This window comes from Callithrix jacchus, chromosome 11 (genome assembly GCF_049354715.1).
Source record: "Callithrix jacchus isolate 240 chromosome 11, calJac240_pri, whole genome shotgun sequence".
Classification (NCBI taxonomy): Eukaryota; Metazoa; Chordata; class Mammalia; order Primates; family Cebidae; genus Callithrix; species Callithrix jacchus.
In genome coordinates, this window is record NC_133512.1 from 28,114,556 (window position 1) to 28,132,418 (window position 17,863).

The 17,863-nt window shown below is 40.2% G+C and overlaps 1 protein-coding gene across 8 annotated transcripts in view; it reads right to left on the minus strand.

Moving 5' to 3' along the window:
* Positions 1-17,863, minus strand: part of PLEKHA8 (pleckstrin homology domain containing A8) — a 97,203-nt gene that overhangs the window by 30,844 nt on the left and 48,496 nt on the right. For 4 of the 8 annotated variants that reach the window (XR_013523903.1, XM_035253527.3, XM_002751434.6 and 1 more), the window contains one exon: positions 7,953-13,901. The exons of 3 other annotated variants lie outside the window; for them this stretch is intronic. Coding sequence is in view for 4 of the 5 variants with exons in the window: in XM_035253527.3 (XP_035109418.1) it covers positions 13,704-13,901 (198 nt within the window). In the remaining variant the exon portion in view is untranslated. Of the gene's footprint in view, positions 1-7,952; positions 16,278-17,863 lie in introns of those variants that run through there. One more of the 8 variants, XM_009002203.5, reaches the window with a different exon arrangement.

The following is a 17,863-nucleotide window of genomic DNA, read 5'->3' on the forward strand; positions in this document are numbered from 1 at the left end:
TTCATACTGATCAAGTCGAGGATCTGGGATTTTATAGAAATCTTGTGTGACCACAGATTTGCTTGCACACATGCCACAAGAGAATATAGGGCTTCCATGGGTTTCTACGAACATAAGGCTGAATGGTCCTTAAAACGAACGTGTATAGAATAAAGTTTACTGCTCCATTCTCTCATCTGCCATCTCTGGCTGGTTGAGTTGGATCAGCATAAACTAATCCTGAACTAAAGCTCTATGGCCCAGCAACTTGGGCAGGGAAAGGATTGACATTTCATTTCCAAACTCACAGAAGCACAAAGAAAGAAATCTTTCAGCTCCTTTGGTGAATTGCAGCCAATTCATGTGCAAAATCCCCATGTTGCTAAGAGTCTTTCTGGCTTCTTGTAAGATGACTGTCAACCACTCCAAATGGCGTTTTTTCCTCATTTTTCATTTGTTTCAGATATACTGGGCAAGTCCCTAGGTATCATACTGGCATTCAGTCTTTCCCTTTAGCCCCAAAAGAACGTCCCAACACTTAATGGGTTGTATAAAATGGGATATTTAGATGAGCAATAGCTTCATGTGGGTAAAGGAATAGCAGCTTATGAGAAAAATTATCAGTGAAAAAAAAGTGTGGCGAGATAAAGCTAGAAATTTTAAAGTACTTTAATAGAAGTTATGAAGCAAATATCATTATAAGGAGCAGCACCTGCCAGGGTTCCACCACACTCTACAATGATTTTTTAACCTTGTTTTTAGAATAACACCTTCCATCTTCCATTTGAAAATAACAAGATATCGTGGGTATCAAACAAAAGTCAAGCAATATAGTAAAGCACACAAAAAAAAGGAGTAAAACAAAATCAATACCCACATAAAAAGAGATACAGGAGAGACATATATATATAGAGAGAGAGAGAGTGAGAGAGAGAGAGAGAGAGAGATAGAGTCTTGCTATATTGCTGGGCTCTGGAGGGCAGTGGTTTGCCGCCTTGAACTCCTGGGCTCAAGTGATCCTCCCACCTCAGTATCCAGAGTAGATGGAACTACGGCATGCACCGTTGTGCCTGGCTAATTTTTAAGGATTTTTTTGTAGAGAAGGGGTCTTGCTTTGTTGCCCAGGCTGGTCTCAAACTCCTGGGCTCAAGCAATCCTCCTGCCTCAGTCTCCCAAAGCATTGGGATTACCTTGTGTTTAGAATAGCCACCATGTCTGGCTGAGGAATTTTTATAAATTTTTTGCTACAGAATCATATTTATTTCTTACCACATTTATTTTTAAATAAATAGCGGCCGGGTGCGGTGGCTCAAGCCTGGAATCCCAGCACTTTGGGAGGCCAAGGTGGGTGGATCACAAGGTCAAGAGATCGAGACCATCCTGGTCAACATGGTGAAACCCCGTCTCTACTAAAAAAAAAATACAAAAAATTAGCTGGGCATGGTGGTGCGTGCCTGTAATCCCAACTACTCAGGAGGCTGAGGCAGGAGAATTGCCTGAACTCAGGAGGCGGAGGTTGCACTGAGCCGAGATCGCGCCATTGCACTCCAGCCTGGGTAACAAGAGTGAAACTCCGTCTCAAAAAATAAAAAATAAAAATAAATAAATAAATAGCATTCAGCTAATTTGCTTGTATTTAAGGTAAGAAACTAAAGTGAACTGAAACAATTGCTGCATAGGTTATTTCTTTTTAGAAATGTTTATTTAAGATTACAAAAAAATTTAAGGAATTATGTGTTTTTGAAAAGTTTAGACTACATCAACTCTCTGCTATGAAAATAAGAGGGCATTAGGCTCCTATAGCCTCCCTTCTCCCATTACCAATTTATTAGCTATCTTAGGATTTGTAATATTTATAATCTATATCTATATTGTGACTATAATTTCCAGTTTGATCTTGGTTCACCACTAGTTTTTTTCTACCAGCTCATCCATCATTAAGTTATTTGGTTCATCTTTCCTATCAAATGGCTGCCTTAAGAAGGGCACCTGGGTACTGTGTTCTGAGTTCTTACCTGCTTAAGAGAACTTGACATTATATTTGACAACTTGTTTGGCAATAATACAGTTGAGTCATTCTTTTTTCCTACTCAGAACTTTGGAAATACTCCTCCATTATTTCCTGTCATGGAATCCTGTGGAAAGGAAGTTTGAGGCCCCTTGGTGACTTGCTTTTTCTGCTTGGTGAGGAATTCTTTCTTCATTCTTTAAGTTCAGGATCTTCATCAGGATATGTTTTGGTGTCAAGTGTTTTCTGTTGGATTTATGACAACATACTGTACTTTTTTGAGATGGAGTCTTGCTCTGCTGCCAGGCTGGAGTGCAGTGGCGCGATCTCAGCTCACTACAAACTCTGCCTCCCGAGTTCAAGTGATTCCCTGGCCTCAGCCTCCGGAGTAGCTGGGACTACAGGCACACGCCACCACGCCCAGCTAGATTTTTGTATTTTAGTAGAGACGGGGTTTCACTGTGTTGACCAAGATGGTCTCGATCTCCTGACCTCATGAGCTGCCTGCCTCAGCCTCCCAAAGTGGTGGGATCACAGGCGTGAGCCACCACGCCCAGCCAGTGCACTCTTTTAATCTAAAGATTCACTCCTTCATTTCAGGAAAAATTTTCTGTATTTTATCTCCAAATACTTTTTTGGTTCCCTTTTATTTGTGCTCACCAGTTAATGCTTGTCAGAATAACCTGATACTCCTACAATTATCCTTTCAGGAATTACTCGGATCTCTGTTTTTAAAATTCTTCATTCACTGCATCATCTCAAGCCTTTTCTTCTGTTATCAATTCCATTTTCAACCATCTTTCTTGCTATTTCTAATTCATTTGCTAGATTTTAGTGACGTTTTCTTATCTCTGCCATCTGCCTTATCTCATTCTGTTGTTTCACCAGCTCGAGTGCTTGTTTTATTGAGTTCATGTTTTCTAAGTTCGCTGAGAGCACAACACACCTGTGGGAACTTTGGTTTCTTGGGCTAGCGTTTTTTCCATATTGGCTTCATCTGTTTCCCACTCCACCCTGCCCGCTTCCTGGCTGTAGCACATTCACATAGTTGCCAGGCCACGTTACTTACATTTGCTCATGTTTAAGGTGAGCAGCTCTGTTCAGACCATGTATTTGTTTTCATACAGTGTCAGTGTATTCTCCTTGACATATTTCTCATCTCATTTGGCATCTATTTCTCTTCCCCTATAGGCTTATGTTCTATATCCTTTCCCAATGGATGACATTGAAAATATCTAACCACCACCATGACACAGACACTGAGTAGACAGAACAGAGGTTGGTCATAGCTCTGGGTCACGTTACTCCTGTAGTTGCTAGTCTGTGGGGGATCTAGAATAGGGGCTTCTTGTGAGAGGGGCTGGGGTGGCCAGAACAGCAGGAGACACTTGGATAAGTGATTCTTTCTGTCATGGTGTGGAAGTATTTTGATATTTTAATAACCAGCACAGCCACATCAATGTGTACCCGCCAAGTATGACCCCAGCCTGTTGTCTTTATGTCTGTATGGAGAAGGAAGGAGCTGTGTATAGAAGCTTTTACTAGAGGACTGGACTCTGCTCTGTCTTCTGATACTTGCATGAAGTCTTGAACCATAGTGAATTCTGAATGGAGAGACATATCTACTGTATGCACAGGGGACACAGCCTTTGGAATGTGGGTTTTTCTCCTAATTCAGAGATGAGCTAGTTCCAGTCCCTAATTCATCCTCTGTTTTACCCATCTCTCCCCAGCAAACTTCCTCCCACTACCCACCCCCACCCCACCCTACAACATCCCCACTCAAAAGAAGGAAGAGATAAAGATACTAATCCTGCCCCTACACATCAGTTACATTTCCAAAACCTGAAATTTCAATGAGAGTTCTGCATCTTGTGAATTCCCCAGTAGTGGGGGGGATTAGGGACTATTCTTTCTTGCCAGAAAAATCTGGTCTTTTTGTTTGACTATCATCTTTTGAAGTTTAAGGCACAAGGACAAAGTTGGGCTCCTTCCATTGCCTGATTGCTAGTGAATTTTTTTAACTTTACTTTTTGAATTTTTTATTTATTCTGGTGCTTTATGTTCAGCTGTAGGGGATGGAGGGTCTGTGATCTGGCCATATTTATCCTAAAAGATCCCACAATATAATTTTAAAGGACTAAACCAGCAGCTCTGGAGGTCCTCACTCTGGGCTGCACATTAGAATCACTGGGGAGACTGTAACATCAGTGACAGGCCACATTCGTAAGCCTGATTTAAGTGGTCTGGGAAATGCCCAGATATAAGTGGGTTTTTTTTTTTCTTATTTGCTTGTTTTTTGAGTCCTTCCAGTGACTCTATTGCACAAACAAGAACCATGAGCTGAACGTAGCATTCTTATAGTCCATAATTTGATACATGTAAGAACCTATAAAATACAAACATTTTGCATGTGCATTAACAAAGACAAAATATAAAAAACACATAAATTATTTATACTCTGAGTGGTTCAGTCATTCAGAGTATTTCTTGAACAGCCAAGGAAGCAGGAGGGAATAGAGTGTATAGTTTTGCTTCAAAAATATTTTTATCTAGCTGGCTAACACATCTGAAAAGATCACAAAGCACATAGGCAGTGATGCCCAACTCCTAAGACAATTTAGGATTTCTACCAAGGACAAGGAAGGCACTCTCAGGTGCGGGGCACATTGACTTGAAGGTAAAGTTCATGATTTAATGACAGAGGCAGTTATACCAATAACCAGAATATAACATCAATGAATTAGTCCAGCTACTTTGAGGTCACACTTCCCATCCCTAAGTTCTAATTCAGAAAGTATCATTTAGAAATGCAGGGGATGTTTAGAGGTAAAATCCACAGTGGAGACTGACTGAGTCTGGGAAGATTTTGAGGGTCTTCCAGGAATAAGAAAGAGAAAAGGGCATATCAAGTTTGTGAAGGGACTTAAAGCCTGGCATAGAGTCATAAGGAGCATTTTCGGGTTTGGAAGGCCATGGCAGGTTGAAGAGCAGAGAATCCAGAGATCAAGTTGTAGCTGTGCACAGCAGTGGAACACGGAGGCTAAGGCAGGCCTTGCTGACACAGCAGGTACAGTGAGGAAGTGAGAAAAGAGTTCAGAGTGTGCGGCTTTCTTCCCTGAGAGACTAGAATAATGATGACTCAACTGACTTGGATGGAAAAGCTTTAGGTGCAACCAAGTTTGGCTTTGGGGTTTCAGGTGAAGGCAGGGTATCTAAGGGATGATCAGGAGGTGGGTGGGTCTACACTGGTGTTCCGAGACCACAGCCTAGGTGATGACCTGTGCCTGAAGTATAATTGAAGGGTTATCTGTAGGGAGGAGAGCAGAGAGCCAGGTCTAAATCAGGACAAAGTGGAGAATCCTCTCATCTGCCCCAGTGATCTACAGAACTCTGGAGAAGAGGATTGATTGGTCACTGAAGCACAATGATCAAGGGAAATGGAGGATGAGGGAATTCACTGTCTAAGATGATCTCATAAAAGACTCTGAAGCAGGATTTGACTTCACGATATCTAAAAAACCTTTCCAACAAGCTGGACTCTCAAGCCAAAGCAAAAGGTCCTAAAACTGGCCAGGCACAAGTGTCAGCAAAGATGGGACAACTTTGTTCTCTGAGGATGAGGCATTCATACGGCAAACCATCCCAAACATGATGTGTCCTCAGTCCTGATGTCAGAACGTCATCGTTCATCAATTCTCCATCAGCCTGAACCACAGGGCTCCAAAGGTGGTTATCTCCATTTCGTGCCTCTGGAGGGAAGTACAATGCTAACAGCAGTGGCAGGATGTGTGTGAATGCATGTGGACACACACATAGGACATGTGCTCCTATCATAAAAGCATTTCTTCTAACCTACCCACGAGTGTAAGAACAAATAAAAATATCAACTCTAGGGTCATTCTATTCCTTCTTGCTCTTTTGGTTTCTCTACTATAGCACAGATGAGCACAGATATTCCAGGCTTGTCTAGGTTATCATAGAGTGACGGTAGAATAGAAAATGCACCAGTACTTGCAGATTCTGGAGTAACAGCAAGTGGCATGCACAGCCACACTCCCTTCTCCTCAGCTGGACCCTCATGACCACAAGGAAGCTGTACTCCTCTATCCCCTGGAAGTTGGGACAGACATCCAAACATGTTCTAAAACCAGCTCTGTTCATCCTCTAGACAGCAGAGGGTACAAGCACCCCAGAGGGTACAGCTGAAGACCAGAAATGAACTCCCTTCATATAGCTCCCACCTGAGCACACTCCTCCACGTGGGCACAGAGAGGCCAGAGGTAGACAGTCTTTACAAATCCTGCTCCAGTGGTACGGATATTTCAGATTTGTAAGAAGCCATTATGAAAAACATCCTTGGGTTCAGTGGGGGTACTACTCATAACTTAGAATAAGCAAAGCCCATACAGACTGACTTCAGGCCTGAAAGGCACTTCCATTCTTACACAGCAAGAAGGATGGTTGTGGTAATTCCTCAACATCTCATTTAGGTTTGCTTTAAGATTTGCCTATATTCTTGGAATGACAGATGAGCTTGTCATAGTGATCATTTCAAGGGATAGTAGCCCATTAAAATTAGTGCATGTAAAAAAGTCAAGGCAGCATATTGTAAAGGTATAGGTTTCTCAAAAAGAGGAACTTTAGGGCAAGGAACAAGGGCCTCCAGAGAGCTGGAACTAGGAAAGGGAAATCAGCCTTCAAGGAAACTTTGCTGGTGTCCTTGGCTATGACATGATTCTGCATCAGTGCTTCTCAGTGTGCCTATACCATTCTTCTTCTCTACCAGCTTTTTCTTCTTCCTTCTCTTGCACATGGCCCAACATGGCCACCCCAGCCCCAACTCTACTTGACCTTTTTGCTCAAGCACCTACCACTCAACGCTTCTGTTTCTCTCTTCTTTCAATCCCTCCCATTCTCAATTCTAATGGACTCTGCTGTTGTGTCTAAAGAGGTGGCTGGAGAGGGTTCAAGTGGGCAATAGTGAAAAGATTCCCTGATAAGGAGGTAGACAGGATAGCTCTCTAATGTCAGTCATACGTATCTGTAGGTATCCTAATATCCACAAACAAGTCTATGAGAAGGAAAACCTGACACATTCAACACTACTTTGGCATCAAGTGATTTAGGCAACAAAGTGTCTCCTACTGATGTCATCTAATTAAACACACAGCCACTGAAACATGCTTAGCCAACTAATCTACTAACTGTTGTGCATCTAGTGTCTCTGAAAACAGAATTAAACCAAGTCAAAGAACATAGCTACCTCTGAAAGGAGCCAGTCTTTCTCAAATGCTTAAAACACCCGGGCAAGGCCATTCCAGAGGCTGTCTGATGCTTCAAAATGACCTTTTGTTTAGGTTTTAAGAAATTTCATAAAAACTGTAGAAATTGGGGCTGGGCATGGTGGCTCAAGTCATAATCTCACTTTGAGAGACCGAGGCGGGTAGATCACTTGCGGCCAGAGGCTCAAGACCAGCATGGGTAACATGGTGAAACCTCATCTCTACTGAAATTACGAGCCAGACACGGTAGTGCATGCCTGTAATCCCAGCTACTCATGAGGCTGAGGCATGAGAATCCCTTGAACCCAGGAAGCGGAAGTTGCAATGAGTTGATATTGTGCCATTGCACTCCAGACTAGGTGACAGAGCAAGACTGTCTCAAAAAAAAAGAAAAGATTTTGGAGTTTGGCTGCCTGGATTTGTAGCCTGGCTCTCTTCCTCCTAGCTGTGGGATCTTAGGCAAGTGACTTCCCCAATATTTGCCTCAGTTTCCCATCTGTAACCTGAGAATAACAACAGTATCTGCCTTATGGACTTATTAGGAGGATGAAATGTGCTTATATTTTTAAAGGACTTGGATTGATACCCAGCAAGTCATGTGTGTTCCATAAATTATACTTCTTACTGGCATATTCAATTAGGCAGAAAACCACACAAAAATCTTTAAGAACTTGATAAAATACTTTAAAAATAAGTTTATTATAACTAACGAATATAAAATCTGACAGGTATTTTTAAACATTTTTGCAAAAAAAGTAAAACCCTTCCCTGCCCCCCTTCCCCACAAGATATAGAATAAGGACTTGGACAGAGAAACAATACAAACCTCAACATGAAACTGTCATTCATCAGTTGGTCCTAAAAGGCTCCAACATATTCTATTCTAAGTAAAGGTCCATTAAATTAAGAAGTTAACAAGCCACTTGACACTTTTGTAGTTTAACTTGCTTTCTACTCTGATTATGATGCTCATTCAGAATGCTGAGGGACAAGAACAAGTAAGGTTAAGACTGCATGAGACAGATATTCAAAGTGCATAAATCTATGAAACCACATTCATAAGAATACGAGGAGTGGAATTAAACAGTGACTAAAAAAATTAATCCAAGGAAATCTATGTACATTTTAGCCTTTGGCATCTGGTCTATCATATTTCTTCTTTATGTAGACATTAATTTGTTAAATCTATTAGCCAGATTAAATTTATCTGAACACATTTCTCATCTGACATAGATTGTCCACAGCCGATTTCACATGAGGTAGTTGGGCTGTTTAATGACATTCTAGTGAAATTCGCATGATACATGGGAATCATACATTAAACATGCCATGGAATTGGCTCATAGCCTTCTGGGAAACAACAGAAGTACTTCTAAAGCATCCTTCCTATCAACACTGACTCCACATACACCTATAAATAGACACGCATACACAGGAGTCTGTGTGGTAAGATCGACTTTGTAAGGGGTATCAGCCATCCCAGGGTGGTTTCTGTTTGTAAGGTACAGGGAGGAAATACTGACCACACTTTAAAATATATGAAATATTTAGAATAAGCAGGATATTATTCTTCCATTTTCATATAGATTAGCTGAAAACATTTCTTCACTCTGGAACAGGAGTGATTAATACGGGAAACAAAGAATTTTGAAGCCTTTTGCATTACAGAGTAGTGGTATGTTTTTTTCCTTTTAATTAAAGGCTATATTAAAACAGCAGAGGAGAAAGATCAATGCATGCATCAACTGTACCAGAGAGGCACTGTTAATGACTGTTTAATCATGCCCTGGAGTGCCTGAATGCAGCAGTGCAGTGAGAAATCATGCAAAGGGTCACTGTATACAGGACTACTGACTGTCTGAGACAGGATGGGAATTGGGAACATTTACAGGGACGGTCCAGTAAACAGTACATTTATGGAATTGCTGAAAGAACTCCTAATGACCTTGTAATACAGATAAACGGTCTTAAAATACCATTAGACAGCTAGTGAATTGTTTTTATGAAATTACTATGAAAACCCTGAGTAAGCAACTGCAGATTACAAAGGGACATACAGAAGTAGACCCTATTTCTAATGAAAACATTCTATATACAATTCATAGGAACACAAATGTACCATACATCATGAAGCTTGTGTAGAGAGCTTACAAGATGAACTCAGGCCCTCTAAGACCAAACACATTAGCTCAGCTGACAGAACAATGGTTGAAAATATATTTTACTTATAAATTTTACATCTAAAAATTTTTAAATTTAAAAAAGGTTGATAGATTATCTTTAAAAAAAGAAATGAAACATGAGGATGGGAGAGCTGAATAGTCGGAAAACCTGTGACTAAAGTCAGAGCAACTGATTTTAATCAATGATTAGGAAATGCACCGTTATATAACCAAGTTCTTGTAAGACATGGTAGTTTAGTAGGAAAAAAAAACTTGAAATTTTCCTCCAGAATGTTCCCCAATGCCTCGCATCATCGTCTATTGCCCATTACCCTCTGACTCTATTGCCTTATCTGATACATCTCCGTATGTTTAATTTTCACAATCAGACTAAGTTTCCTTAAAAAAAAAAAAAAATCTTACTTCAGCTCTTTCCCTCACTTCCAATTTAGTGAAGAAAAATGTACTTTACTTATTTGGTCCCTATCACATATTTCTAATTGAAAACACTTTTCTGAAAATATAAAGTTGAAAGCATCAACTTTTTGTTAATATATATGGAAAGCAATAATCAAAAAGAGAAGAGTACAGATTTTTCCAGCTGCACTCCCCTAAGAGATCATCCTTCTTACGTGTCCCATGTCATGTCATTCACCTGCTTTCAGCTACAAATGGGAATATGGGCTCCTTCTTAAGGAGCTCTTGCAATCTGGGGAGGAGGGAACTGAATTCCCATTGTCTGGGCACCTAGCCCTGGACTAGGTTGATGCCAGATGCTCTACATATGTGCTAGAAATTGCTCCTGAGAAATGGGGCAGAACAAACATAAGCAGGGGTAGATTTGGTTTGCTGATGGCGGTACCACTGGCAACTTTCAGTAGCAAAGAAGAGAGAAAAGCAACAAGGCTGGACTATGGAGTTCTGAAATTCCTCATCATGGAATATGACATTGGGGGACGTTTAATAATCAAAATGACATGCAAATAATGACGAGAAGGTGCCTCAAGCCACTACTTAGAGATCCTAATGAGTACTACCCTTCAAAGTCAATGTCTTGGACCCACAGGCTCAACATTCTGTGAGAGCTCCTCTTCTGGAACTCCCTTCAGAGCTACATCAAGAGCCAGTGAGAAAATCATCTCCTCTTCTTAGTTATAATTTGGTTTCACTCCCAAAAGGGATCTCTCCAATTTAACATTTTTCACCAGCATTAACTATAAGGAATCTGACTTGCTTTCAAAAGTCAAGAGACTTGCCATCATTGAAAATATTTTGCTTAATTCAACAAATACACCCTGATCCCTACCAAGTGTAAATACTGGCTTCTACTGTGGGGAGAAGTGCAGGCATGATGAAATTGTGTGTGTGGAAATGTCTCGTAAGGGGTTAGCCTAATATTTCTTATTCATGTCTAATAATACCAAGTAGACCAATTTCCTTTTTCTTCCGGTTCTCTCTAAAGGTTATGCTAGAAAAATAATCCTGAAAATGCTTTGAGCAGGGTGATTACTCTGCCAACAAAATACTAGTTTTCTCACCTCCTCTCACAGTAATGTTGAAAGCAAACTTAGGTGTCCCAGCAGTCTTGGCGGGCTATGGAGAGAAAGCTTTAAGTATCTTTTCTCATTGCCTCCTTCCTGGAAAGTGACTATACATTAGCACAAATTATGACTTTAACTAAAACAGAGAAGCAAACACTGTAGATGTAGGAGGAAGCTCTGACTATGCCAAAGTTCAGGTTAAGCTGAATTTACTGTTTAGTATTAGGTTCAATTTCTAGATATTTTTATTTAAAGATCCTCAGTTCCTTAAGCAAACTTTTATATATCTTAGGCAAACTTAATATGTTCCAGTGGGGAAAAATCACCCTCTTTCTACAGATGTGAAAAAGGGTAAGTGGAAAATGTAACTTACTCAAGCTTTTCTGTCTGATCTGGGTTCTCAATGATCCCAGAGAATATTAAACCCCTCGTTCCCAGCAAACTGAGTCGTGCACACCTAGGCACTACCTATACAAAAGCAAAATGGCCATGTTGAGCAGCTTTGAGTGTATTCGGAGCCTCAGTGGCAAACCTGAGGTATTTTAAGAGTGCTACCTCTCCAAGAGACCACAGAGTTTACCTGAGGTGACGGGGAGTACCAGCAGCTGTTTAGAATGATCATGCTGCACAAGTCTAACAACCACCTGGTAGCATCCCCTCTATGGGCACAATGCCTAAAACATCCTCATTCAAAGTACAAGCAAAAATTGGCTGCTTTTTCTTTTTCCCTTTTAGGAGGCTATGTCAAGGGCAGGGACTATCCCTGAGTCCTGCCATCATATTCAATACCAATTAGAAAAGGAGATCCATACTCACTGCTCATGAGGGTGGTAGGGAAATAATAAACACATACCTTAGCAAAATATAAAATAAATAATCAACATCATTTTAATATCCCCCTTCTCCCTAGCCTTATTAAAACATGTGATGTTGATTTTTGAAGTTTAAGTATTTTCCAGAAGGCTTTATGTGGGCAAAATGCCTAATTAATTTGAGCTAAATAAATGTTCATTTGTTTAAAGACAGACAAAAGGCAAAACCAATACTTCTCCCTACATAAACTTCTTGACTCAAGAGAGAATTCTCTCCATCCTAGAGATCTGCAGTAGGAACAGCATCATCTAGAGATGATGCTCAACTCAACCAAGCCTCTCAAAGGACCTGCTACCCTGGCTAACTACCTTATGCTGCAACTTCTCTTCCTGTTACTAGAAGGAAGTAGCCTCTAACGGGGAAGGTACCCATGGCTTCTCTCCTATGCACACTCGAAGCAGCATGGTCTACTGAGACCAGGGCCAGGGTTGGGGCATCACACTGTGCAGAAGAACGACCACGCAACATTGTTTTATGAAATACTTAAGTGTCATCTTTGAACTATGACACTGTCACAGAGCTTTTTGAGATTGATAAACAGCTGCATTTTGCCTGCTCTGCACTTTTGGTGATTAAACCAAGACTGATCGGTTCAGAGCCACAGCCCTTGAATGCAATGCCAAGGCCTACTGGTTGGGTGTCAATGCTGGCTCAATTTAGAATATTGCTGAGTAAACTTGCTCCACTTCTCACTCTCCGTTTAGCTATTTTATTTAAATGGCAGCCTCCTCCTCTTTGAAAAAAAGGATGTATCATTTAGTTGAAGGAAACTGGGAATTCTATAAACTAGAATTTAATCTAGTTGCTCTTCAATACTGTGTGCAGAAGAATCATGTGTAAAGTTTATCGAAATGCAGATTCCTATGGCCCACCACCTAGATTCTGGTTCTTTAAGTCAAAATAAGGTCTGGGAATCTGCTGTTTGAAGAAGCACTCCATGACTTTAATACAGAGGCAGTCCAGGTCACACTTGGAAATTACCTGGCTCTTCTACTTATAAACTATGTGACTGTGAACAGATCCCTCAACTTCTAAACTTTGCTTTTGAAGTGGGGTAATAATCCCTTTGAGTATCATTCCTTGTGATGTCCCATTGAGATAATGCATGGAGAACATGTTGGTACATGGTAGGTAGTTGGGAGGTGTCATCTCAAATGAGCTGTCCCACCTCTCCCATATTCTCTCCTCCAGCTTGGGGTTAGGGCACACTATTAATCTCAGAGCAGCAGTCTCATGCCTCTCAAAAAGGATTGGACTCCTGTCCATGTCTTCTTCACCTCCCAAAATTTCATGGTCATGTGAATGCCCTAAACATTTTTACTTTACAGGCCCTTATCACTGACAGAGTTACAGTGAAGAGGGTCCACTGAAGAGCATCTAGGAACAGCAAACTCCACACAGCTTCAACAAAGTGGCATATACTACCTCCAAGTGTCTAGTCTAATTCTAAGCTGGCTGAAACCGTGGCTATGAATTATAGTACTTAATACGAAACCTGCTGATTTTCAGCTTGGGTTTGGGTTCATTAAAACTAAAACCTAAAAACAATACACAGTAACAGCAAATTCATTTGTTAAATCTGCTCTTATAACTTGCTGTTCAAGTCTGTAACAGCTTATCATTTGGTATCCAGTAGGCCTGCTGAACTGAAATATATAGCACCTTGATCTTTAAATACACAAAACACATATGCATTTTAAAAATTATATATAAAAGCACTGGGTTTTGCCTCTTCCTGTCCATCCCCCAAGTGAAGGGGTTGGAGAGGGCTGAGGCTGTTGCTGGAAATTAAGTAGGGCAACACAACACTTTAGCACTTTATTCCCTGAAGTTAGGAGGTGCTGCCCAGCAGCCATCATACCACCTCATCAGACTCCAGCCCGTGGACCTCATATAAAGTGTCCAGTATGGCCAGCTGCTTCTCCATGGCAGGGAGGTAAAGGCTGAGGTCCCTCTGCATCCCAATACTGAAAGCTTCTTTCTGGTGGTCACCTTCCTTTATGGTTAACGCGGCCACAAAATCTTCATAGGATGGAGCTGCCCTTAAAGCTAACTGCAAAAGAATCACCCATGAATATCTGTATCAGGTCTGTCTCTCACACACATATTTTTAGGCATGTGCACATGCACCCCACACTTTCACACATACAAACAGCTGAGAAGAGCAAGAGTAAAGAAAGACGACTACCCTTCTAATTTGTGGACTCTAAAATTATGTTTTAAGGACCAATTTAAATAACTCTAACGCTGGAAAAAACAAAGTATGTACTTGGGCCACCTTCAAGATAAATAATGCTATCACATCAGGGAATGCAGAGAGAGAGTTTGAGAAAAAGTCTCTTCTGATCCCCAGTGTGATTCAGACTATTGCCCTCAAATCCTCAGAATCTATATGCGTGTTGCCATCATGGTCTTTATTCCCACATGGCCAGTCTTGCGGGGCACATCATTCTTATTTGTATTTCATCTCCATATACATTTCTTTGCATATCTTCTATTTGCCCCCTATATGAACAATATTTCCTTTGTGCTCTTGAATACTTTCTAGAAAGGAAGGGAGCTAACATTTGTTGTCTGCTTGTGTGCAGATGCTTTAACATAGTTTATTCTAGTTAATCTTTGTAAGACCCCTGTATAGTTTTTATCTGTATTTTACACATAAACGTCATATAGCTAATGAGTGCCAGGGCTAGGATCTGAACTTGGATCATCTCTGTGTGTTTCAATCACACCACCATACTATGCCACTTCCCTAACAGATTTCCTAGGCTCCTTATCCTTCTCTTCCTTTGCGGGCCAATATTCCCTAAGCTTGCTAAAATCTGTTTTCTGGCATTCGCTAGATCTCAGCAGAGGCTTTTTGGAGAATCTTGAATTATCACTCCACAGGTGCTTTTCTGATCTGCCTTATATCTTGAAAGTCTTTGAGAATAAACCCGCCCCATTTTTGCAGTAAGAGAGTAACTCGCATTATCATACAGTGGCTAAACCACAGACTTAGATAAAGCAGACCTGGACTTGAATCTCTTTCACATACTAGAGTTTGAGGAATTTATGCAAAGTGCTTTACTTCCTAGAATCTCAGTTTCCTTATTTATAGAAGACGACTAATACAACTTTCCTTATTTTAAGAATTGATAGGATATGTAGGAAGTGTTTAGCCCACTGTCTGGAACATGATAAATACTTAGATAATGGTAAAAGTACAAGGGAATGGGAAAACTGAAAATGAAGAGAAAGCAGTTGTTCAAGAACATAATTCAAGAAAATCGCCCAGAACTGCAGGATAGGAGTCTCCAGATTTAAAGACCTAACCAAGTGCTCAGTATAATGAATGATCTAAAGGGCACATCATGAAATTTTAGAATGTGGGATAAAGTAAATATTCTAAAACATCTTGAGGGTGTCAAGGAACAGATTATATGTAATCTATATGTCAAGCACTTAAAATAACATCTAGTTCATGTTAAGTGCTCAAAACTGTAAGCTGTGGTTGTAGCTCTTGTTATTGGACACAGCAGTTCTACTTCTAGGAACCTATTTTGAGGAAATAAGAGTTTTAGTTAAAAATGCATATAAACAGATGCTGTTTTATTTCTAACCTGTTTTATTCTAATTTATTCATCATTCCTATGATACCAGATTTTACAATAGTAGCAGTGGAAGCTGGAGGACAATAGAGGAATGCCTTCAAAATTTGGAAGGAATTTATTTACTTAGAATTCTATACTCAGCCATCAGCACTCTAGATAAAAAAGAGGGAGAATCAATAATAGAGTTCAACTGTCTAGTCTGATTGAGAGAAACCAAAAAGGTCAAATGAAGGCTACTTAGTGACCAAGATGGAGGTGGCCATGTTGCTTGAAATGGGTATCAGCTCAGTAAAGTATAACTGCTGGAAGATCAAAAGGTCACTATTTGGCTGATAAATGAGTCAAATTCCTTGGAGGTAAACAATGTCTCCCTCAGCAACTGAGATTAGGTAACATGAATTTGGCTCTGCAAGTTAGCATGTTAGAAAACTCATAAACCTACCAAAGTAGGGATGACTTGGAGAGTAACAGAAGAGAGGGTGAAAGGGCCAATAGAGCTATAGACTTAACTCTTCTATTGATAAGGCTGTTCCCAAATGCATCACATAATTTATTTTCTTAAAAACCAGCACCTTTAAAAATTATTGGCAATAATATTTAAAGGCTTCAAGATGTTTTTACTCTACAGCCTGGGGTATATTACTTCACTGCTTTGTGTCTCATGTTTCTCTGTCTATAAGTAGGGAAAATAATGGAATTTATCTCAGGGTTATGAGACTCAGAAATTTATATACATCAAGCACTTAAAAGAACATCTTGTTCATGTTAAGTGCTCAAAATTGTAAACTGTGGTTGTAGTTCTTGGTATTCAACACAGCAGTTCTACTTCTAGGAACCTATTTTGAGGAAATAAGAGTTTTAGTCAAAAATGCATATAAACAGATGCTGTTTTATTTCTAACCTGTTTTATTCTAAACTTAGAGCAGCTTAAGTCTCTCATACAGAGGACTGAGCAAATAAATTATGACATCTCCATACTAGGAAAATATTATACAGTCACTAAAAATTGTGTTTTCTTCAAAGACTCTTTTATGGCATTTAAAAATGATCACGATAGAATCTATTCAGTTGGGGGGATATAAAATTATACAAGCTAAAAGTACATTTTTTTTACTGTTAGAGTGCCTGGTACACAACAGGTGTCCAATACTACATGGTAGCTATTATGATCATAAAAGGTATATTGAATGTAAAAGTAAACAGTTTGTAGCTCCACTTGGTCAAGCACCTATCCCAGTGAACAGTGAATGGAGCTTTAATCTCTATGCTTTCAAAAAATACTTCATTTTTACTAGTATTTGATTTCTTGCACTGTACATTCTTCCCACGTTACCGGCCTCCTAATAAAGCATGACCTAAACAGTTCTTTCTTTAGGCAAACTATGTATCCTTTACATCAGTAAAAAATATCATCTGCAAGGCTACTTTATTCCCCAACCTTCCAAAGAATGTGAGTGCCCTCTATGAGGTTTTCTGGTATACAACTGCATGATTGACTTTTCATGACTAGATTTGACTAAGACTGACCTTTCCCTGGATGGGAAGAATCAAAGAGTGTTAATACTGACATAAAGGAGCCAACTACTACTGCTGTTTTATAAAGCAGGCTAAGTAATTTCCCCAGGAGACTAAGAGTCTCAGGTTTGTGTTCTTCCTAAACATGCTGGGAAGAAGTGGGTGGTGGGTAATCGCAGCCAAAACACATGAATACAAACACCTTCCCAATGAAAATAACTGGCTAAGAAGAGATTTCTAGCCCTAGCCACTGACATACCCAATACAGTTAATATTCAAAGACAAAATTCAATTGGGGGGAAAAAATCAACTAAGACCTAAGAATTAAAAGTACTGAATACAGGGCTGGGCACAGTGGCTCACGCCTGTAATCCCAGCACTTTGGGAGGCCAAGGTGGGTGGATCACAAGGTCAAGAGATCGAGACCATCCTGGTCAACAGGGTGAAACCCCGTCTCCACTAAAAATACAAAACATAAGTTGGGCATGGTAGCCTGTAGTCCCAGCTACTCAGGAGGCTGAGGCAGGAGAATTGCCTGAACCCAGGAGGCGGAGGTTGCGGTGAGCTGAGATCACGTCATTGCACTCCAGCCTGGGTAACAAGAGTGAAACTCTGTCTCAAAAAAAAAAAAAAAAAGTATTGAATACAATGGGCAGCAGAGGGAGCTATAAGGTTGACTTCATCACCTGAATGATTATTTCCCTTCAATGATAGGTATTTAGGATAGCTGCATCCTACCTACTTCTGCTAGGATACTTAAGCTTTTTACTACCTTATCAGAAAAGCAACCACTTAGGAGGCAAATCTTCCCAAGGTCATTAGAATTGGCTGGGGTAATTAGAATTGGCTAGGGTAAAGCATCAAATCTCTTATTCCTATTTCTTCTACAGTCTTTGCTATTCTAGAC